Here is a 25488-nt window from a genome sequence, read left to right as displayed (position 1 = left end):
TGTGATGATATTGTGCATTACTGATTATATATGTAGAACAGAATGATCAAAATAGGAATGTTTGCGTTTATTTGGTGTTTTTTTGTATTTAAAAAAAATAAAAATAATAATTGTGCTGGTTTGAAAGGAAGTATGCCCCCTAAGAAAAGCCATGTTTTAATATAAATCTCATTTCTTAAAGGTAGAATAATCTCTATTCAATACTGTATGTTTGAAACTGTAATGAGATCATCTCCCTGGTTGATGTGATTTAGTTAAGAATGGTTGTTAAACTGGATTAGGGGATGACATGTCTCCACCCATTTGAGTGGGTCTTGATTAGTTTCTGAAGTCCTATAAAAGAGGAAACATTTTGGAGAGAGAGACTCAGAGAGAGCAGAGAATGCTGCAGCACCACGAAGCAGAGTCCACCAGTCAGCGACCTTTGGAGATGAAGAAAGAAAACGCCTCCTGGGGAGCTTCATGAAACAGGAAGCCAGGAGAGAAAGCTAGCAGATGATGCCATGTTTGCCATGTGCCCTTCCAGCTCAGAGAGAAGCCTTGACTGTATTCGCCATGTGCCTTCTCACTTGAGAGAAAAACCCTGAACTTCATCGGCCTTCTTGAACCAAGGTATCTTTCCTTAGATGCCTTTGATTGGACATTTCTTTAGACTTGTTTTAAATGGGACATTTTCTCAGCCTTAGAACTGTAAACTAGCAACTCATTAAATTTCCCTTTTTTAAAAGCCATTCCATTTCTGGTATATTGCATTCTAGCAGCTAGCAAACTAGAACAATAATAATAAAAAAAATAAATTCCGTTTCTTGTATATTGCATTCTGGCAGCTAGCAAACTAGAGCACTCACCTTCCATGACACCATAATCCCCTAATTTTTCTTCCCACCTTAGTGGACACAATTTTCTAACCATCTTTCTTTGTTTTACCTCTATTTCTTGATCTCCAAATATGGGGCTCAGTCTTAGGCACTCTTTTCTTTTGCCACAGGTATTCCCTCTATGCTTTTACATAGTTTTAAATACCATTTAATTTGTTGATGCCCAAATTTACCTCTTGCCCTGACATCTCCTTTGTGATTCAGAATTGTAAATCTAACTGCCTACTAGACATCACAACTGGGAAATCTAACACCCACTGCCTCAAATTTTTTTTTTTTTTTTTTTTTTTGCATGGGCAGGCCCCGGGAATCAAACCTGGGTCTCCAGCATGGCAGGCGAGAACTCTACCTGCTGAGCCACCGTGGCCCATCCAACTGCCTCAAATTTAACGGCCAAAATGAACCTTGATTCCCAATTTGCTCCAGTCTTCTGCATTGCAGTAAATGGCATCACCACTTCTTCTGTTCAAGCCCAAACACATACATCGAGCTCTCTTTTCCTTATTCCATACACCCAATCCATAAAATCTCCTATCAGCTCTATGTTCAAAATCTGTCTTGAATTCAATTCCTTCCACCACTATAGTTTTATTCTAAGTCCACGTTATCTTTCATATGGAGTATTACAGTCATCTTCTAACTGGAGTGCCAGATTAGGTCATGTCCTATTATTGCATATTTTCCATACAGCTGTTGGAGTGATCTTTTAAAAGCATGTCACTCAACATCCTCTGTTTTCGTTTGCTAATGTTGCCAGATTGCAATATATCAGAAGCGGATTGGCTTTTACAAATGGGATTTATAAACGTACAAGTTACAATTTTTTAAATTTATTTATTAATTAAAAGAAAGAAACAAAATAAAACAACATACATAATCAGTAATTCACAATATCATCACTTAGTTGCATATTCATCATTTCTTAGAACATTTGCATTATTTCAGAAAAAGAAATAAAGACAATAGAAAAAGAAATAAAACGAACACAGGAAAGAAAAAAAAAAAGATTATACCTACTATACCCTTACCCCTCGCTTTCATTGATCACTAGCATTTCAAACTAAATTTATTTTAGCATTTGTTCCCCCATTATTTATTTTTATTCCATATGTTCTACTCCTTTGTTGACAAGGTAGATAAAAAGAGCATCAGACACAAGGTTTTCACAATCACACAGTCACTTGTGAAAGCTATATCATTATACAGTCATCCTCAAGAAACATGGCTACTGGAACACAGCTCTATATTTTCAGGCAGTTCCCTCCAGCCTCTCCATTACATCTTGAATAACAAAATGATATCCACTTGATGCATAAGAATAACCTCCAGGATAACCTCTCGACTGTCTGGAATCTCTCAGCCTTTGACACTTTTTTTAAGGCTGTGAAAATTCCACTTTAAGGCACCAACAAGAGGGTACCTTCTCAGAGAAAACGTAGCATTTGGGTTCCTCTGTCACACGGGAAGGCACATAGTGATATCTGTTGGTCCTCTGTTCCCAGGTTTTGTCGCTTTCAGTTCCTGGGTTCCAGTGGTCTCTTCTCTCTAAATATCTGTGGGTCCTTTCTTAGCTTCTCTAGGGCAAACTCTGGACTTCATTTCTTAGCCTAACATCTCCAAATGTCTGTGTCTAAGTCAGCAATGATACATCATTTCTGTCTAAGGCCTTATTAGAAGAACCTTCAGTATCCGTATTTCTACCAACAGTCTCTTTAAAGCAATCCAGACCTTTCCTATTCACCTCCTCACAGTTTTTTCACAATCTTCCCATTGTCCATGTAAAAAGCCAGTCCAAAGTGTTTGGTATTTGCAAACCGAAGCACCCCACTTCTGTTACCAAAATCTGTTTCAGTTTGCTAATGCTGTCAGAATGCAATATACCAGAAATGGACTGGCTTTTACAAAGGGGATTTATTAAGGTACTACTTACAATTCTAAGACTGTGAAAATGTCTAAATTAAGGTGCCAAAAAGAGGATATCTTCTTAGAGAAAAGGCAGCATTTGGGTTCCTCTGTCACAGGGGAAGGCACATAGCAACATTTGCTGGCCCTCTGCTCCTGGGATTCGTCACTTTCAGCTCCTGTTTCCTGTGGTCCTCTCTCTCTAAGTTTCTGATGGTCCTTTCTTAGCTTCTCCAGATCAAACTCTGGATTTCATTTCCTGGCTTAGCATCTGCAACATATGTGTCTATGTCGGCTCTGCAAGCATCTGAACTCTTCGCTCTCTCTGTCAGCTCTTTTAAGGACTTCAGTAAACTAATTAAGACCCACCTTGAATGGGTGGAGTCACATATCTGTGGAGACAATCCAATTAAAATGTCCAACCCACTGCCAAGAGATGAAAAAGTCCAAATGTCCATCAGTGGATGATGGCTAAACAAGCTGTGGTACATACATACAATAGCATATTACTCAGCTGTATGACAGAAAAAAGTCATGAAACATTTAACAACATGGATGAACCTTGAGGACATTATGCTGAGTGAAATTAGCCAGAAACCAAAGGACAAATACTGTATGGTTTTAGTAATATGAACCAACATTACTGAGTGAACTTTGAGAGTTAAAGTTAAGAACAGGTTATCAGGAGATAGAAAGAGGGTAGAGATTGGGCATGTGCTGCTGAAGGAATACAGAATGTACACAGGATTGACTGTAAAGGTTCAGAAATGGATAACACAATACTATCTGATGGGAACACAATAATATAAATACACTGAAGCTGAATGTTGAGTATGTTTGAGGGAATAGGAATAAGGGCATGAGTGACCCCAGAAGGAAAGACAGAAGAAAAAGACTGAGATGGTAGAACTTAGGAATGCCTAGAGTGGACAATGATGGTAACTAAATGTACAAATATAAGAACGTTTTTGCATAAGGGAGAACAAATGAATGTCAACATTGCAAGGTGATGAAAATGGGTATTCAGGAAAAAATACACTCAAATGCAAGCTAGGGTCTATAGTTTACAGTAACAATTGTAATATGCGTTCACTGAATGTGACAAAGGCAGTACACTAAATGTCAGTAAGTGGGGGATATGGGGAGGAGTGTGGGATTCTTTGCAGAAGAAAAGGAAATATCCTTATATAGATTGTAATGGCGAAGGCATGGTTATGAGGTTATACTGGGAACCACCGATTTTTTACTTCAGTTGGATTGTATGACATACAAATATAATTGTTTAAAAACAAACAGAGAGATTCAAATACTGGTGAAAATGTGGAGAAAGAGACGTATCTATTCACTGTTGGATGGGAAGCAGAATAGTGCAGCGTCTCTGGAGGGCAATGTAGTGGTTCCATGGGAAGTGGGGCTACCATATGATCCTGCGACTCTGTTGCTAGATATTCTTGGAGGAACTGAGTGTGGGCACATGAATGTACATTTGCATTCTGGTGTTTATGGTGGCAGTGTTCGCAATTTGCTATGGATGAAGGTGGCTGAAGGGTACAGACTTAGGAATGGAAGGAGGAACTGTGGCGTATACATACAACAGACTACTGAGTGGCCACAGGAAGGAATGAAGTTGTGAGGCATGCAATTAGGTGAATGAACCCTGAGGACAGTATGTTGAATGAAATGTCAGAAACAAAAAGACAGATATTATCATGCCTCACTCATAAAGACTAACTATAATATACAAACTCAGAGAACTGAAGTCGAGAGCACGGGTTATGAGGTTGGAGCCTACTGCAAAGGTTTCTAGACTGTAAGCTCTTACAGCAGTCTCAACTATTCCAGAGTTGTAACTGCTATTTCTAAATTCTGAGATGCTGAGCTATTTGTGTATAACCTGGTTGTTCCCCAGAACTTCAGGTATTTGTGTGATACCTGAGACTCAGAGTTATACCTCTGAAGCTATGAGACCCAGCATTCCCTGATATGGCACATGTTTAAAAAAGTTGAAAAAATGATCAGACTTCAACTAGAGATATGAATGAAGCTGATCTAGATAGGACTAAGGTAAAGTGGAATACAGGGTAAGGATGACATGTTCTACATTTCAAAATTTCAACTTCTGAGACCAAAGGAAGAGATGTTTATTTAGTGTATTATCTAATAAGTTAGCTTGCATGATCAGTTTATTCGAACACCATAATTACACGGAATTTTGAATACAGAGTGAGATCTTGTTGGTCTATACAGGTTAGTATGATGCCCTAATACATCCAGAGTAATCTGGGTAGAGAATAAAAAATTACAAAGTCCCCTTTGGATACTGGGAAGAAAGGAGGAAATATTAAATTTTCCCATTTGGGGAATTTCTGATAGTCTTATAAACAATGGGGACAATGAATTCAATAGGCTGAGTGCTTGATCCTGGGGCTTGCCCCTATGAAACTTATTCCTGCAAAGGAGGAGCTAAAGCAACTTATAATTATGCCTAAAAGTTACCCCCAGAGACCCTCTTTTGTTGCTCAGAAGTGGACTCTCTTTCTAAGCTAACTCAGCAGGTGAACTCACTGCCCTCCCCCTTATGTGTCCCCATGACATCTGAGGATGAACTGGGACACGGTATCATGGGATTAAGATAGCCTTTTTAACCAAAAGGGGAAAGACAGAAATGAGACAAAATTAAGTTTCAGTGGCTGAAAGACTTCAAACAGAGTCGAGAGGTTATCTGGAGGCAATTCTTCTGCATTATATAGATATCCATTTTTAGTCTACGGTATATTGGAGTAGCAAGAGGGAAGTACCTGATACTGCTGAACTGTATTCCAGCAACCTTGATTCTTGAAAACAATTGTATAACTATACAATGTTTACAATGTGATCATGTGATAGCGAAAACCTTGTGGCCTATGCTCCCTTTACCCAGGATATGGACAGATGAGTAAAAACTAAGGATGAAAAATAATAATAATAGGGAGGAGATAAGGGGAAAAAAATTAGGTAGACTGCAATACTAGGGGTCAATGAGAGGAGAGGAGAGGTGAGGGGTATGGGATATATGTTTTTTCTTTGTATGAAGTAAAGTAAATATGCTAAAAACGATCATGATGATGAATACACAACTGTGTGATGTTATTGGGAGGCACTGGTCATATACTTTGGATAGATTGTATGATGCATAAAGATATCTCAATAAAAATATTTTTTAAAAAGTTCCCACCCACAATTGGGTGTGTCAATCTCCATTGAAACAATGTAATCAAATGGTTCCACCCTAAACAACAGATTTGTCCCCACAAAATTGGATTAGGACTAAAATTCAATCCTTTTCTCAGGTACATAACAGTTTCAAACCAGCATACCCTCCAAACGCTTTCCAACAGAATAAAATCAGAACTCTAAATCCTTATTATGATCTATAAAATTGTTAATGGCCTAGTCCTCTCCTAAATGTTAGGCTTTCTGTACTTCTGAGTTCCAATCACACTAGCCTTGCCGATTCTCAAACATGCCAAGTTAATTTGCACTCCAGGGCCTTTGTATTTGCTATTCTCTCTGTAAGGAAAATTCTTCTCCCAGTTCTTTTTATGTCTTACTACCCTGCATCATTGCAATTTCTTCTGAAATGCTATATCCTTTCTAAAAGACCTCTCCTCCACCACCACTCTTTATCCTGCTTTACTTTTCTTCTTAGCACTTTTAACTACCTGAAATTATTTACTCCTTTATTTGTTTATTACTTCTCTTTTCTAATATAGTACCCCAATGAAGGCAGAGACCTTGTTTATGTGGCTTACCATCATATTTCTGCATATAGACTAGTGTCTGGCATATAGTAGGTACTCAATACATATTTGTTGAATAAGTGAACAAATGGTATTTATAGATAAGTTAAATGCAACCTGGAGGGGATCTGTAACCTCATCTAAGGTTACATGGCTAGTGAGCAGCAGAGCAAAGACTGGAATCCATATCCACCTGTCTTTGTGAAAGCCAGTGTTTTTTTCACCATGCTACACTACCTCTTCACGAAATGAGATAAAAACATACAATAGACCTACCTGAGGAGACAATTAAGGAAAAAATTCCATTCAAAATAATGACCAAAAGAATCAAGTATCTAGGAATAAACCTAACCAGGAATGTCAATGATCTGTATACTGGAAATTACAAACAATTACTAAAAGAAATGAAAAATGGCCTAAATAGATGGAAAAGCATTCCATGGTCATGGACAGGAAGGTTGAATGTCGTCAAGATGTCAATTCTACCCAAGCTGATATACGGATTCAATGCAGTATCAATCAAAATCCCAACAACCTATTTTGAAGACTTGGAAAAGCTGGTTATCAAATTTATTTGGAAGGGAAAGAGACTCCCAATAGCTAAAGATATCCTTAACAAGAAGAGCCAAGTGGAAGGACTATCACTTTCTGACTTTAAAGCTCACTATAAAGCCACAATGGTCAAAACAGCATGGTACTGGTATAAATGAGTAATGGAATCAAATTGAGAATACAGAGATTGACCACCAAATATATGGACAACTGATCTTCAATAAGGCCCCTAAATCCACTATTCTGTGACAGAACTGTCTTTTCAATAAATGGACATGAGAAAATTGGATATCAATAGCTAAAAGAATGCAAGATACACCTACCTTACACCCTATACAAAAATTAACTCAAAATGGATTAAAGACCTAAATATAAGAGCAAGTAAAGCACAAGCAACAAAAGAAAAAATTGATAAATGGGAATTCTATAAGATCAAGAGCTTCTCTGCCTCAAAGGACTTTGTCAAAAAGGTGAAGAGGTGGCCAACTCAATAGGAGAAAATATTTGAAAAAAACACATCAGATAAAGGTTTGATATCCTGTGTACATAAAGAAATTACACAGCTCAACAACAAAAGAACAAACAACCCAATTATAAAATGGGCAGAGGATATGAACAGATACTTTTCTGAAGAGCAAATATGGATGGCTGAAAAGCACAAGAAGAGATGCTCACTTTCATTAGCTATAAGGGAAATGCAAATTAAGACAACAATGAAATATTACCTCACACCTATAAGAATGCCTGCTAATAAACAAACTGGAAAGTACAAATGTTGGAAAGGATGTGGAGAAATTGGAACACTTATTCACTGCTGGTGGGAACGTATAAGGGTGGCAGCCACTGTGGAAGACAGTTTGGCGATTCTCAGAAAGCTGAATATTGAGTTGCATTATGACCCAGCAATACCAACACTGAGTATATACTCAGAAGAGCTAAAAGCAGTGACATGAACAGACATTTGCACACCGATGTTCACAGCAGCACAATTCACAATTGCCAAAAGATGGAAACATCCAAGTGGATATCAACAGATAAGTGGATAAACAAAATGTGGTACATATATATATATGATGGAATATTAATGCAGCAGTAAGATGAATTCGAGATCCCAAAGCATATGACAATGTGGATGAACCTTAAGGATGTAATGCTGGCTGAAATAAGTCAGACACAAAAGGACAGATACTGTATTATTTTGCTATTATGACTCTGGTAAAGGTATTCTCAGTGCTTACACTATAGGATATAGCAGACTTAGAGGTATACAAAAGCTAGAGATAGAGGAAAGACTACCCAGAGAGGCTGAATCTAAATGCAAGAGAATGGATTGAAGTGATGATAATTAACTAGCGGGTTTATAAGCAACATTTTTATATTAAAGATGAATATGACTGAAAGGGGATGTATAGTGCCATGTATCCCACCAATTAAATCTAGTAAGTTCTCATATGAACTATTTCAATGGTTTATCCATTAGGACAAAGAGTCAATAGTAGAAGGACAGAGGGAGAAAACTAAAAATGCTTATATGGCCAATAGCTAACAGGAAGATATCAACAGTACCACATCACTAGCAGGGGCAACTAATGGAGGGGGGGAGGAACAAGTGATATGGGGTAGTTTTGATTTGATATTTGGTGACATTGTATTTGTCTGTTCTTTGTCATTATGGACCAATGAAAACTGTCTAAAATAAAGAGTGCTGCTGATTGTACAACCAAACAAAGTCACTATAATACATGGTTTGTCTACTGTGGACATTATCCATGATGCCCAATAGATGGAGGAACCTGAAGGATACAATGACTGAGAGGTAGAATGACGAACACTGATACATGGCTACGAAAAGGAGGGGAACACAATAAACTGAATAAACCTTGGGGACAATGTGTTGCGAGAAACAAGCCAGAAACAAAAGAACTAATATGTTAAGGTTTTGTTCAGAATACACTTATAAGAACATAGGAGTCTACATTGTGGGCCCTTAATGCTGCCACATTTGGTCTGAAGTTGTAGATGTATTTCTGGATTCTGGGACATTGAGCTATATGTTTTATCAGTTGTTATTTCCCTGGAACTTTGAGTAGCTCTGTGACCACCTAGGTCCCAGAAATGGAGAGCAGCACACCTGAAAGTTAGCTATATAAACAGTTAGGGAACTGAAAAAGAGATCAGGCCTCCATTGGAGTTGAAAACAAAGCCAATCTGGCTGAGACTAAGGTAAATTAGAACGCAGGTTAAAAGATGAGAGTGGGTACATTGGCGGTTCAGTGGTAGAATGCTTGCCTTCCATGTGGGAGCTCGGGCTTAGTTCCCAGACTCACACACCCCACCCCTCACCCCCCCAAAAAAGGGAAAAAAAGATGATAGTGCATGGACTCTAGACCTTCAGCTATGGTATGAGATCAAAGGCAGGGAGGTTTATTATGTCTAGAACCTAAATTTTCTGTAACACATAATTTAAATCAATCCCTCTGGATAGCTCATTTCAACCACCCAAACTCCTGGAGTCCAGAACAGGACTGAGACCTTATAATTCTTCATAGTTTAATATAATTTCAGGATACATCTCAGACCACGATGGGCTGATAATTAAAAAATATTGGTACATAAGGGGTATGGTATGTATGAATTTTTTTTTCTTTTTATTTATTTTTCTGGAGTGATGAATATACAACTATGTGATGATCTTGTGAGCCACTGATTGTACATGAAGTATGGAATGTTCATATGTTAAGAATGTTAAAAAAAAAAAAAGAATGTTCGTGTTTGTATGTTGTTTTGTTTTATCAATAAAAATATTAAAAAATATATTGGTAGGGTCCCTTAATGATCTGAAGGGGAAAAATATATATATATATATGGAACTATTAAACTTTTCAATCTGGGAAACTCTAGGTAACATCTTAACTACTGGGGACTCCCAAAAAAATAAACCAAGCCCTCGATTTTGAGGATTGCCCTTATGAAACTTACTTCTGTAGGGGAGAAGCTAAGACTACCTATAACAGAACCCAAGAGTTGCTTTCAAGAAGCTTCTTTGTTGCTCAAATGTGGCCTCTCTTAATCTAAACGTGACTCTGCAAGAAAAACTGCTACCCTCCACACTATATGGTACAAGCTATTCAGGGGTGGAATCTCCCTGTCAACATGGGGTGTGACTCTCAGGGATGAGTCTGGCCCTGGCATTGTGGGATCAACAATGCCCTCCTGACCAAAAGGAGGAAAAGAAGTGTAATAAAATAAGGCATCAGTGGCCAAGAGAGATCAAATGGAGTCAAGAGCCTATTTTGGAGGATGGACTTATGCAAGCTTCAGTTAGATAGTTCCAACTCCCATGGTTTGCTAAACCCCAATCAACATCACTACTGTTGACCCTTAAGAACATCTAGAGTTTGAACTTAGACTCTATAAAGATTTCATGCACTAGGTTTACCTTCCTGGAACATTTAATTCCTGGAGGCTTCCTAGGTCAGATAAATTCTGAAACTCAGAGAGACCAGCCTCTCCAGGATTATCAATTATTTATATCTCCCTATCCTTTATAGTGTGGACACCCCTTCTCAACAGAATAGGCATTGCCCAAATATCCTTATAGATTGGGAGAAGGATTAAAGGAGAAGATGGAGGTATAACAGAGAAAATGGGATTTAACAAATGAGTATGGCTGCTGAATCACTATATCAATTTTCCTTCTAGCCTCCAGTGTTTGGGAGCAGCTAGAAGGAAATATCTGAGATGATGGAATGGTAGCCCATGACAAACTTTGAGATCTGTTCTGTAACTACTTGTTGAACTGTGCATTGAAAATTGTTGGTTTTTTCTTTCTTTGCTTTGTATATATATTTTACAATTTAAAAAGTTAAAAAAAAAAACATACAACAAAAATAAAAACAAAAATCTCCCCATGTAGCCCTGGCTTGGGGTAGAGAGTCAGCCATGTCAGTAAATTTAGAACTTGAAGGGAACTTACAGATGCAAAAAGTGTGAGCACCAAGCAGACAATGCCATAATCCCTCAGGGCTACAATCATTCACACTACTCATTCTTAGGCTCACATAAAGATCTGTGACTATGTTAAAGAAGTAGGGAACTTGTTTCAAATGTTTACAAAGAGTTTGTCTTCATCTGTCATTCATTCATTTAAGAAATATATATTATGCATCCTTTCTATACCAGGTTCAGATATAATTCTTGTCCACAAGTCTAATATAGAGAAACAGCACCATATAATTTTAACTATCTGTGCAGATATAAAAAAGACATACCTAATCCAGTTTTAGAAAGCAAGGGAACACTTGTTGAGGCAGATGATGCCTAAGTTAAGAGCTAAAACAGGTTGGGTGACTATAAGCAATTTCAAATGAACTCCCTGGTCATAATGACAGAAGGCTTTCTGACTTCCCAGATATTGTACACAGCCATTCCACTGGTTAGGTTGTAGTATCACCTCATGATTTATAGCAGGATCATGTGTCTCTATTTACAATTCCAAAAAATCTAAGCCATGTGGGCTGCTTGTCATCCAAAAGTAAAGAAAACTTGTAATAACAGCCTGGGCTTTCTATCATAATTCCTACCTATAATGGTTTCAAGCTGTTATGTACCCTAGAAAAGATCATATTCTTAAAGCTAATCCATTCCTATGCATGTAGACCTACTGTGGGACATTGTGATTAGGTTATTTCAATTGACAGGTTTTAATGGCTTCAAATTACCAAGGCCTGGTGTCTGAATTCCTTGAGGGAGAGATTCCATCTGAATTGGGCTTCACCCCTCCCCTGGGGAAGGCACAGGCTCCAGACAAGCCCTCAAACGAGCTTGTTTCTGCCTATGCCTGGGGCAGTTGCAGCCTGAGAAGCCCTGCCGCTGTATCCAAAGGCAGTCAAGCCTTTGTAGAAACAAGCCAAAAACCTCTGTTTCCTTTTTTTTTTTCTTTTTCTGTCAGCCCTGCCCCCTTGGCACCAGGGCAAAAATGAGCGACCTTGGCTTTGACCAGGTTCACCTGAGCTGGGGGCCTATTTTTAGTAGTCAGAATTTGTTAATTAATTCCACAATTGGTGTTTGGTTGGGCTCAGCCCCTGCTGCTGGTAAAGTCTCTTTCCTTTTCCCTCTGGGAAGCAGCCTGTGGGGGAGGGGCACTGGCCACCACAGCTTGGAGAACTCATGGTTCTGGAGGGGCTTGCAGCCGGTCCAGACTGGGGTACGCTGTGTGTCCAGTCACTGACGTGGCCCCAGGAGCCGTTCTGTACTGTTTCTGGTTATTTATTAGTTGTTCATGAGGACAAACTAAAACACACACATTGCTAAGCTGCCATCTTGGTCCGACGACTTGAACTACATTTTGAAGTGTATCTTTTTTTATAAAGATGTATTATTACTCAAAAATCCAACTGTGGGTGGTAACTTTTATTTGGATGTCTTCCATGGAGATGTCTCCACCCATTCAAGGTGGAGTTGCTCACGGAGTACTTTAAGAAGGAATTATTTTAGAAAGAGCCAAGAGAACCAACAGAGCCCACACAGCCAGAGACCTTTGGAGAGGCATAAAGAAAATGCCCCTGGGGAAGCTGCTGAAGAAGCTGGAAAGGGTTGCCATGTGTCTTTCCAGCTGAGAGAGAAACCCCAAACATCAACAACATTGTTTGAGCCAAGGTATATTTCCCTGGATGCTTTAGTTGGACATTTTTATAGCCTTGCCTTAATTTGGACATTTTTACGGTCTTAGAACTGTAAACTTGCAATTTAATAAATTCCCTTCTTAAAAGTTGTTCTATTTCTGGTATATGGCATTCCAGCAGCTTACAAACTAAAACAGTGATGATAGCAGAATACTGTGAATGTAATTGGTATCGATGAGTTATACACTTCAGGATGGTTAAAATGGGATATTTTAGGTTGTTTATATGTTTCTATAATCAATCATTTAAAAAAGAAAAAAAGAATATATATTTAAAATGTTTTTGTAAACTTGATGCATTGGAAAAACATCAATATTAAGGTTTTTTCTTCAATAAAAATAAAAGTCAAAGAAATATTTTCTCACCTTAAGTTTTGAATATATGTAGCGCAGAGAATCTGCAGTTCCCTTGTCAGCCTCATCAGGAATACACACAATATCTGGTTTCATTTTCATCTTGAATTCTGCACAAAGAACCTTTTGGACATCTCTGGTTGTAACCACAATGACTTCTACAGCACAAAAGAAAACAGAAATAAAAATGCAAAAACGCTCCTTCTTTTAGATAAAGGTTTCCTTATTTTAATTAGATTTGGTCTGTTTCTAGGTATAATAATAACTAATATTATCCAGCCTTTTCAATGCTTTTTTAAACATTTTTTATTGTGAAATATACACAAAAAAGTAATCAATTTCAAGGTACATTGTAACAAATGGCTATAGAACAGATTTCAGAGTTGGGTATGGGTTACAGTTCTACAATTTTAGGTTCTTCCTTCCAGCTGCTCCAAGACACTGGACACTGGAGACTAAAAGAAGTATTGATAAAATGATTCAGCAGTCATACTCATTTGTTAAATCCTATCTTTTCTGTTATAACTCCTCCTCTCCTTTGATCTTTCCCCAATCTTTAGAGGTATTTGGACTATACCTATTCTAATTTTTTCATGTTGGAAAGGGCTGTTGATAATAAAGGGAATGGAATTAGTTGATATTCTGGAGAAGCTGGCGCCTCTGGGTTTTGGGACTTATCTGGCCTAGGAACCCATATGGAAGTTGTAGGTTGTGAGAGAGTAATCATAGTGCATGAAACTTGTGAAGAATCTGACAGAGCCCTAGGTACTACTTATGGTTGTCAAGAATGGTTTCAGTTCGGGTTTGGCAAACCATGGTAAACAGCAATATCTAACTGAAGCCAGCTTAAGAGCACAGCTCCAGAATAGCCTCTCGACTCTATCTGAACTCTCTTAGCTACTGATACCATATTTTGATACAATTCTTTCCCCTCTCATTTGGTCAGGCAGGCAGTGTCGATCCCACAGTGCTAGGGTTAAGTTCATTCCTGAGATTCATATCCCACACTGCATGACCCTGGATGTCATGTCCCATGTAAGGGGGAGGGAATGATTTTATTTGCAGAGTGGGCTTAGAGAGAGAAAGGCCACATCTGAGCAAAAAAAGAGGTCCTCTGGAAGTAATTCCTAGGCATAACTATAGGTAAGCTTAGCTTCTCTGCTACATAAATAAGCTTCACAAGAGCAAGCCTCAAGATCAAGGGCTTGGCCTATTGACTTGGAAGTCCCTAATGTTTGAGACAGTATCAGGGGTTTCCCAGATGGTAAAGCTTATTAGTTCTATGTTTTTTCTCATGTCACTCAAAGGACTTTACTGATACTTTTTAATTATCTGCTCAACATACTCTGGGATGTATCCGGACACTATATTAAACTATACAGAATTAAAAGTTCTCATTCCCATTCTGGGGTCCATGTGTTTGGGTTGTTTAAATGATCTATCTAGACAGGTTGTATTAGAGTATGTGCTATAGAAAATCAAGGTTTTGGACAAAATAAACCTCTCTTCCTTTGGTCTCATTAGGTAGGTGAAGCTCAAAATACAAACAGTGCCCTTCTTACCCCTGTATGCTGATTTATCTTAGTCCCAACCTGATCAGGTTCATTCTTATCTCTAATTGAAGCCTGATCATTTTTTCAGTTTCTTTAACCATTGCTGTATGTGGCAATACTGACTTTCAGACCTAAAGAACTCCTACTCTGAGTCTTAGGTGTCAAAGATATACCCAAAGTTCCAAGGAAATACCAGGCTGTACATTTTCCCACAGCTTGTCAAAATCTTGAAATAACTAATATAGCTCTGGACTACATGTGATTAGTATAAATTTTACAATCTAGGCTCCTATTTTCTTATAATTATTTTCTAAGAGGCCATACAATATTTGCTCTTTTGTTTCTGGCTTATTTTGCTTAACATAATGTCCCCCAGGTTCATTCACCTCATTGCATGCCTCACAAACTTTGTTCCTTTCTGTAGCCACACAATATTCAATCATATATACTACAATTTGCCATTCTACTTCTCAGTCAATGTATCCTTCAGCCACCTCCATCAACTGGGCATCATGCATAACGTCCAAAGTCAACAATCCAAGTCTCACATTATCCTCACTTAATTGTATAATCAACACTCACAATTTTAGATGGTTTTCACTGCTTCCAAGAGAAAAACAGCTAATAAATACAGCTTCATCAAATAGAAAATCCAAACCACCCTTAACTCTTGTCCTTCCCCTCCCAATTACTCACCCATGGTATTGCTGTGGTATTGTTGATGTCTTCTGTTAAACATAGGCCATACCATGCAAAGTAGTATTCCCCCTATACTCCAAATTTATTCTTTGTACAAGAGTAATACTTCTGAAGTAGTTTATGCAAGAACTATTTATATTTGTAGTGTTAATCGGTAGGATACACAATCATGTTCACCTTCAATATGGCAATATTACTTACAGACCCACTAATGAATTGCCCTCACTTTTATCCATCCTGTACATTAAGTTCAACTTCACTAGCTAACCAGTCACCCATCTCTAACTTCCATGTATCTCTATGTCCCCTATATTCTATATTATAAATCTCTGAGTTTACCTTTACCAGGGTCATAAAAGTGAAATCATACAGATCTACATTTTACTCAGCATTATGTCTTTAAGGTCCACCCATGTTGTCATATGCTTCAGGACCTCATTTCATCTTACTGCTACATAATATTCCATCATATGTATTTACCACATTTTGTTTATCCACTCGTCTGTTGATGGGCACTTGGATTGTTTGCATCTTCTGGCAATTGTGAATAATACTGCTATGAACATCGGTGTGCAAATGCCTTTTTGTGGCACTGCTTTTAGGTCTTCTGGGTATATACCAAGTAGTAGTATTACTGGGTCATAGGGCAACTCAACACTTAGTTTTCAAAGGAACAGCTAAACTGTCTTCCATAACGTCTGCACCATTTCACATTCCCATCAGCAGTGAATAAGTGTTCCAATTTCTCCTTTGCAACTTCTGTAGTTTCCTATTTGTTTAACAGCAGTCATTCTTGCAAGTGTGAGGTGATATCTCATTGTAATCTTGATTTGTATTTCCCTTACAGCTAATGAAAATGAACATTTCTTCATGTGCATTTTAGACATCTGCATTTGCTCTTCAGAAAAATGTCTCGTCACATCTTCAGCCCACTTGTAATTGGGATGTTTGTTCTTTTGTTGTTGAGTTGTAAAATTTCTTTGTATATATAGGATATCAAACCTTTATCCAATAAGTGATTTCTAAATATTTTCTCCCATTGAATTGGCTGTCTCTTCATCTTTTTGGGAAAGTCTTTTGAGGCACAGAAGCATTCGAGGAGTTATTTATCTATTTTTTTTTTATTACTTGTGCTTTGGGTGTAAAGTTTAAGAAGCTACCTCTTATTACTAGGTCTTAAATATGTTTCCCTATATTTTCTTCTAGGAGTTTTATGGCATTGGCTCTTGTATTTAGGTCTTTGATCCACTTTGAGTTAATTTTTGTATCAGGTGCAAGGTAAGGGTCTTCTTTCATTCTTTTGGCTATCGATATCCAGTTCTCCCAAGCCCAATTACTGAAAAGACCGTTTTGTCCCAGTTCAAAAGATTTGGGGGACTTGTTGAAGATCAGTTGACCATAGATTTGGTCTATTTCCACACTCTCGATCTGATTTCATTGGTCAATCCTCCTATCTTTGTGCTAGTCCCATACTGTTTTGACCACTATGGCTTTATAATAAGCTTTAAAATCAGGAATTGTTAATCCTCCGACTTCATTCTTCTTTGTCAGGGTATTTTTGGCTATTTGAGGTCTCTTTCCCTTCAAAATGAATTTGATAACTGGCTTTTCCAAGTCTTTGAAGTAGCGTGTTGGAACTCTGATTGGTATTACATTGAATCTGTAGACCTATATTGGTAGAACTGACATTTTAACTACATTTAGCCTTCCTATTCATGAGCAGGGAATGTCTTTCCACCTATTTAGATCTTCTTTAGTTTCTTTTAGCCATGTTCTGTAGTTTTCTATGTATGAGTCCTTTATACCCCTGGTTAATTTTATTCCTAGATACTTGATTCTTTTAGTTGCTATTTTGAGTGGAAATTTTTCCTTGTCTCCTTAAATAGGTCACTGCTTGTGTATAATAACACTACTGATTTTTGCACATTAATTTTTTATCCCACCACTTGGCTAAATTTGTTTATTAGCTCAAGAAGTTTTGTGGTAGCTGTCTTAGGATTTTCCAAGTATAAGATCACATCATCTGCAAATAATCAGTTTCACTTCTTCCATTCCAATCTGTATGCCTTTCATTTCTTTTTCCTGCTTTATTGTTCTATCTAGAACTTCTAGTACAATGTTGAATAATAGCTGTGACAGAAGGCATCCTTATCTTGTTCCTGATCTTAGGCAGAAGGCTTTCAGTTGCTTATCATTGAGTACAACGTTGACTATGTGTTTTTCATATATGCCCTTTATTATATTGAGGAAGTTTCCTTCAATCACTACCCTTTTAAGTGCTTTTATCAGAAAAGGATGCTAAATTTTGGTGAATGCCTTTTCAGCATCAATTGAGATGATCATGTGATTTTTCCCTTTCAATTTGTTAACATGCTGTATTACACTGATTGATTTTCTTGTGTTAAACCATCCTTGCATTCTTGGTATAAACCTCACTTGGTCATGGTGTAAAATTATTTTAATGTGTTGTTGGATTTGATTTGTTAGTATTTTGTTAAGAATTTTTACATCTATATTTATGAGGGAGATTGGCTTGCAGTTTTCCTTTCTTATAGTATCCTTACCGGTTTTGGTATTAGAGTGAGATTAGCTTCCTAAAATGAGTTAGGTAGGAAGTGTTCCTCTTTCCTTAATTATAGTGTTCCTCTTTCCTCAATTGTTTGGAAGAGTCAGAGCATGATTGGTGTTAGTTCTTTCTGGAATGTTTGATAAAATTCCATCTGGCTCTGGGCTTTTCTTTGCAGGAAGATTTTTGATGACTGATTCAGTCTCTTTATTTGTGATCGGTTTGTTGAGATCTATTTCTTTTCAAGACAGTGTAGCTGTTTGGGTGTTTCAAGGAATTTGTCCATTTCCTCTAAGTTGTCTACTTTGTTGGCGTATAGTTGTTCATAGTATCCTCTTATGATTGTTTTTATTTCTTCAGGGTCCATGATAACGATGTCCCTTTCATTTCTGATTTCATTTGTATCCTCTCTTTTTTTCCAGCCTAACTAGGGGCCCAGAGAATTTATTGATTTTCTCAAAGAACCAACTTTTGGTTACAGAAGGGTGGGTGGGGGGTGGGCAGGGCTTGGCTTCATGTGTGCATGGGGCACAGGCGCGCAACATGGATGCGTGAGTGTGGGGAATGTGGGCGGGGGACAGGGTATGGGTGATGGGGTGCAAGGGTCATGGAGGTGTAGGGTGTGGGTGCAAGAGCAGCAGGGTGTGGGTACCTGTGGCATAGGGGGTTAGGGGGTGCACTCACGTGGGTCACCAGGGGGAGGCTGTGGATGCAGAGGGGCGGGGTAAGTATGTTTGCATGCAGGGGGCTGGGGCGCAGTTACGTGCACCTGTAGTGGCACCAGAGGTAGAGCAGGGTGCAGGGTACGAGTGTCCAGGATACAGGTACATGGGGCCCAGGGGCATGGGGCTCAGGGGTATGGGGTAAACGATCTGGTTGGCGAGGTGACATGCATAGGAATGGGGTGGTCAAGGGGTATAGCCTGGCTTGCTTCCTTACCCCACCTTCCTATCTGTGCAACTCCTTAGGGCTCTAGGCCTTCATTCAGAAAGGTCCACGGTAGGCTCAGTGCACTAGTTGGATGGTCTCTATGAACAGAGAAAGCTCATTTACTGGCTTCCGTGTTCCCCAAGGGAGCTCCAGACTGTGTGTGGGGGGTGGGGGGGTGGGGGGGGGAGGTTGATATCCTAAGCTAGCTGCAGTGGCAGGCACTTTCCTGGGCATGGCTGCTTGTCCCCATTGGCATTCCAAATGGCACCTACTCACTCAATTCTTTGGGTCTCAATTTCTCAGCTTTTTCATCTAGGACCACACTACGTAATATAGAAGACCCTCTCAGGTCACTCATACCCTGGAACCACCATCCTGGTCATTTTTCTGTCACTTATCTAAATGTTCCTTGGAACTGGGATGAACTTGGCCTATCATATTCAGCCATCTTCCTGGAAGATCCCTTCACTGCTTTTTACATGCAGTCTTTCAATTAATATTTACAACAATCTCATTTTACAAATAAGGCAAGACGTTAAGTGATTTTGCTCAGGGTCCCATAACTAATGAGTAATGGAGCCAAGATTAAACTCAGGGCTAAAGTGATTAGAACCTACACTTTGAGATACACCTTAAGAAATATTCTTTGTGCCACTTCTTCTTGAAATAGACAATTTATAACAGTATTCATCAAAACATATACAAATGGGATCTCATTTTAAATCTACATTCAACTTCAAGGAAGAGCTTTCTAACAGGCAGCCATTAGTGCTTATTGAGGATCACAGTGAATCCTAGTAAAAACCAATTTTCAAGTAACAGATATCTTCACCTTATCCATACAACTATCAGTCAGTGACAGAAAATGTGCAGTTTTTTCATGGATCTTAGGTGGAATAATGTAATCCTGTGTAACATGATGTCTGATGCCTGACAATTTGACTTTAGTACCCTCCAACAATTTCCACTTGCTCCATAAAAGCCCTCTAGGTCAAAATTACTTCTCCCTTTCAGTACAATCATTATTTTCTTCCTTTTACTCTTACTTTCTCTTTCAAATAATTTAATCACCCTTTCTTCATTTACTTTCTATCTCTTCCCACCCATTTCTTTCTTTTACTCATCCAACTAAATGACTAAACTCACTTATTCATCCCCCAAAAAAGAAATATATTTAATACATAAAGGACAAATAGGCACTGAGAATTTCGAAATGAATTTACATTCTAAATCTCAGGAAACTTAAGGAAAAATCAGACATGGAAATGGTTAACTATGGAAGGCTTCATGGAAAGGATGACCTTAGAATTAGGCCATGATGAATTCAAGTTCAACAAAAATTTATCACATATATATGTAAAATGCTAAAGTTGCAAAGGTGAATCAGACAGAGTTTCTACTATCAGGAAGATCACAGAGTCTCCCATACCACTAACTACAGTATAAAACAGGCATCAAGAAGTGCTAAAATAGGAAAAAGTAATGGAAGAATAGAGGAAAAGATACTTAATGCTGCTTGGGAGGTTTCAAAGAGAAGGTGACATCAACTGACGAGTGGATAAACAAACTGTGGCACATACATACGATGGAATATTATGCAGGTGGAAGACAGAATAAAGTCATGATGCATGCAGCAACATGGATAAACCTTGAGGATATATTATATTGAGCGAAATATGTAAGAAACAAAAGAACAAATACTGCACGGTCTCATTTATATGAACTGACTATAAAGAGCAAACTCTGAGAGTTAAAGTTGAGAACACAGGTTATCAGAAGACAGAAAAAGGGTAGAGATTGAGCATTTGTTGCTGAAGGAGTACAGAATGTTTAAAAAAATTGTAACTTTTTTTTTGGTGCATGGTCTGGGAATCGAATCTGGGTCTCCCTAATGAAAGGTGAGTATTCTACCACTGAACCACTCATGCACCCTCACAAGACTGACTGTAAAGATTCAGAAATAGATAGCACAATACTGTGTGATGGTAGCACAATACTGTACATATAATGAACAAAGCTGAGTATGAATCTGGTTGAAAGAAGAAGGCTAGAGGCATGTATGACACTAGAAGGAAAGACAGGGTAAAAACTGGGACTGTTTAACTTAGCAAAACCTGGAGTGGACAATGATGGTAATTAATTGTACCATCGTACAATTTTTATTCATCGTACAATTTAATTCCTAAAAATTAGAAATTTTTTACATGAATAAGAACAAATTATGTCACCACTGCAAGGTGTTAAAAATGGGAATGATATATGGAAAAAATACAATCAGCGCAAACTAGGGTCCAAAGCTAACAGTAACATTGTAATATGCTTTCATTAATTATAACAAAGGCAGTACACTAAAGCTAAATATCAATAAGAGGTGGATATAAGGAAGGGCTATGGATTTTTTTCTCCTTTTTTTTTTTCTTTTCTTTTTCTTCTTTATTTGTGGAAGAAATGGAAACGTTATCGTATAGATTATGGTGGTGAATGCATAACCAAGTGATTATACTAGGATATACCGATTGCATACTTAGGATGGATTATATGGTATGTGCATAAAACTGTTTAAAAAATAAACAGAAAGATACAAATGCTGCAGAAGATGTGGACAGAGAGAGGTATATCTATTCACTGTTGGTAAGGAAGTAGAACAGTGCAGCCCCTCTGGAGGCAGTGTGGTGGTTCCACAGGAGGCTAAGTATAGGGTTGCCATATGATCCTGTAATCCTGTTACCAGGTACATACTTGGAAAAACTGAAAGCAGGGACATAAACAAAAATTTGCACACTGTATATGATGGCATTATTCATGACGGTCAATGGATGGAGGTGGCCCAAGGGCCCATCGACTGATGAACTGAAAGACAAACTATACTGTATACAAATGATGGAATGTCATGCAGCTGTAGAATAGAATGAAGTCATGAAGCATGCAACAGGTGAATGAACCCTGAAGACATTATGTTGTACAAAATAAGCCACAAACAAAAGGACAAATACTGTATGGTCTCACTGATAAAAACTAACTATAATGAGCAAACTATGAGAGTTAATTTTAAGAGCATAGTTTATCAAGAGATAGAAAGTGGGCAGAGATTGGGCAATCTATGACTAAGGTGTACAGAATGTTCAGTAAGGCTCATTGTAAAGGTTCAGAAATAAATAGTACAATACTATGTGAAAATGTTTATAAGAAAATTAGGGCACAGACTATAAGCTCTTACAGCAGTCACATTTATTCCTGAGTTTTAACTGTTATTTCTGAATTTCTGAGATGTCGTGCCCTTTGTGAATAATCAGATAGTTTACTGGAACTTTGGGTATCTATGTATACCTGAGACTCAGAGTTAGAGTTGTTCAGCGATGGAAGTCAGCATTACTTCAGATAGCAACTGTTAAAGAAGCTGAAAAAGAGATCAGACTTCAATGAGAGATATCGATGAAGCTGAACTGGTTAGGATTAAGAAATCAGAATAAAGGGTAAAGGATGATATTGTCTGTATTTTAAAACTTCAACTTCTGTGATGCCAAAGAAAAAGATGCTCATTTTGTCTAAAATTTAAATTTTCTGTGGCACAGAGAGTTCAATAAGGTACATTCTGTATCCAATTTAACCTCTCTGGTTAGTTTATTTAAATAACCTAATTACATGGAACCTAGAATACGGAATGAACTCTTGTTATTCTGTACAGGTTAATGTAATACCCTGATATATTCCAGAGTATTCTAGAGAGAAAATTAAAAACTATTTGTAAAGTTCCTTGAGGGTCTGGAGAAAAAAATGTGGAAATAGTAAACTTCTCCACCTGGGGAATTCCTGATATTTTCTCAAGCATTAGGGACTCACAATTTAATAAGCCAAACCCTGATTTGAAGCTCGCCCTTACAAAACCTATTTCAGTAATGACAAAGCTAAGCCTACTCATAATTATGTCTAAGGGTCACCTCCAGAGAACCTCTTCTGTTACTCAAATATGGCCTCTCTCTTCAAGCCAAACTCTGCAAACAAATTCACTCCCCTCTCGCCTCTGTAGGACAACAGGGTGCAAGTCTCCCTGGCAACATGGGACATGGCTCCCAGGGATGAGCTTGGCCCTGGCATCATGGGATTGATAATGCCTTGACCAAAAGGGGGAAAAGAAATGAAACAAAAATTAAAGCTTCAGTGGCTAAGAGACTTCAAATATAGTTAAAAGGTCATTCTTATACAAGCTTCAGCCAGTTATTGCAAATTGCCACAGTATGCCAAACTCCAACCAACAATATTCCTAAAAAATCTAAAGAATACCTTGGGCTTTATCTAAGACCCTATAAAAGGTTTTACTTATTAGGCTTGTTTTTTAGAGGCTTAAAGCCTCTGGATTGTTCATTTGACAGATAAGCCCTAAAACACAGATATACCAGACTCTCTAAGAACATCAACCAGTTTCATTCCTCTGCCCTATAATCCTGAAAACCCTTGTCAGCATGAAGAAGTTAGAATGGTCATTGCTCAGATATCCTTGAAGACTGAGAGAATGATCAAATGAGAGGGAGGAGGTGTAACTGAGAACTTAAGATTTAACAAAACTTATGACTACTGACTCATTATATAGATACTTATTTTAGTTTCTAGTGTATTAGATTAGCCATAAGGAAATACCTGAAATTGTTACATTGTAATCCAATAGCCTTGATCTTTGATAATGATTCTATAACTATATAGTTTTTATCTTGTGACACTGTGATTGTAAAAACCTTGTGATTGACACTCCTTTTATCCAGTGTATAGGTAGATGAGTAATAAAATTAAAAAATGCATGAGGAAAAAAAATCGATACTAACTTTAGAGCAGCACTGTCTAGTTGAACTACCTGTGATAATGGAAATGTTCTCCATTTGCACTGTCCAATACAGTGGGTAGTAGCCAAGGGTGGCTACTGAGTGTTTGAAATATGACTACTGCACCTGAGGAACTTAATTTTTAATTTTACTAAACTCCAGTTAATTGAAATATGTGGCTACCATATTGGACAGCATAGCTTTAGAATAAGAGCAATCATAATTGTCAAAAAACAAGCAATTCAGTAAAATATTCCTCATACAAAGAAGAAAGAAAAGATGACATTTCCATAGGTCAGGGGGAACATTTAGAATGAAGAGCATAACTGCAAATATGGGACCCTTGTTTTATCAACTGGACCAAGATTTTTCCATATACAGAGACAAATGCTAAACAAGGACTATGTTAACTTCTCTAAAATCATGAACAATCTGAACAGACTGGACATAGGCCTGTCTATTAAACTCCAGAATCCTATGTTTAGGGAGCACTCATTAAAGTCTGAGTTAGTTTCAGTGAGAAGGAACTTTTCCATATAGTGGTTATTACATACCATATAAGGACACTTCCAAGTGTGAACTAAAGTAATAGTAAAAATTAAAAAAAAAAAATTCTCAATGATAAATTCATAAGGATTTACTAAAGGATATATTAAGTATGTTAAGGTGTATCCCTGATATGTGAGACTGAGGTCTAAAAAGAAAATCTCTTTCAAAACATATCTCTTAATAGCAGTGTGATAGTCATATTCGTGTGTAAACTTGGCTAAGTTACAATGTTCAGTTGTTTGCACAAGGAAGCACTGGACTGACTGCTACTGTGAGGATATCTCATGGATTTAAATCATCAGAAAGTAGATTGCACCTATGGCTGATGACATATATAATCAAGTGAGGAGACTGGCTTCAACAATAAGAAAAGTCTCAAACAATAAGTAGAAGGCCTTAAAAGAACTGATGATTTCAGCAGTCAGAAGGAAAAATCTCCATCTCTAGTTCAACTAGACAGCTTCTCCTAGGGAATTCATGAAAAACTTTCCCAGCTTGTGCCCTGATCAACAGAATTCAGATTTGTCCATCCCCACAGTTACGTAAGCCAATCACTATAATAAATTTCATACTACTTACATTATATAAATATTATATATATAAATATATATCCTGTTGGTTGTTTCCCTTGAGAACCCTGACTAATGCAACCACTATCATACAGACTACTACATAAAAATATTCATGGGTCTGTGTCAGGAAGGCAATTTTTGTGGTGGAATGAACACTGAACTGTAAGACTGTGCCCTAGGATCTGGTACCACCTCCCTCTAGTACTGTGATTTGATCTATTTAACTACAGGACAGCTCAAACTTAACATGGCCAAAGCTGAATTTCTTAGTTCCCTCTTCTCCATTCGTAATGCTGCTCTCATAGTTCAGATTCTCCTCAGTGTGGGCATGGACTTTCATATTCACTCCTTAACTCATCTCCCTGATCCTAGTCTTGATGCTTTCAATTCCATACTTCATACAGCTTCCAAAACAATCTTTTTAAAAGTAAGATTTATAAATCTAAGTTTTCAAATTAATCACCCTCATCACATTTCCTTATTATCTTCTTTTATTTTTAAATTTCCTTATTGATAAATCTTCACACATACAGCCCACAAACGGTATACAATCAATGGCTCAGAGTATCATCACAGTTGTGCATTCATCACCATGATCATTTTTAGAACATCTGTATCACTCCAGAAAAATAAACAAAAAGAAAAAGAAAAAAATTG

General features: G+C 37.8%; 1 protein-coding gene across 1 annotated transcript in view; it reads right to left on the bottom strand.

Moving 5' to 3' along the window:
* Positions 1-25488, bottom strand: part of EIF2B3 (eukaryotic translation initiation factor 2B subunit gamma) — a 210471-nt gene that overhangs the window by 173674 nt on the left and 11309 nt on the right. The window contains exon 3 of the mRNA XM_077149870.1: positions 13161-13306. Within this exon, the coding sequence (XP_077005985.1) occupies positions 13161-13306 (146 nt within the window). The remainder of the gene's footprint in view (positions 1-13160; positions 13307-25488) is intronic.

Source organism: Tamandua tetradactyla, chromosome 2 (assembly GCF_023851605.1).
Source record: "Tamandua tetradactyla isolate mTamTet1 chromosome 2, mTamTet1.pri, whole genome shotgun sequence".
In the NCBI taxonomy this organism is placed as follows: Eukaryota; Metazoa; Chordata; class Mammalia; order Pilosa; family Myrmecophagidae; genus Tamandua; species Tamandua tetradactyla.
The sequence above is the reverse complement of the archived record's forward strand: the minus strand, read 5'-3'. Positions and strand labels throughout refer to the sequence as shown.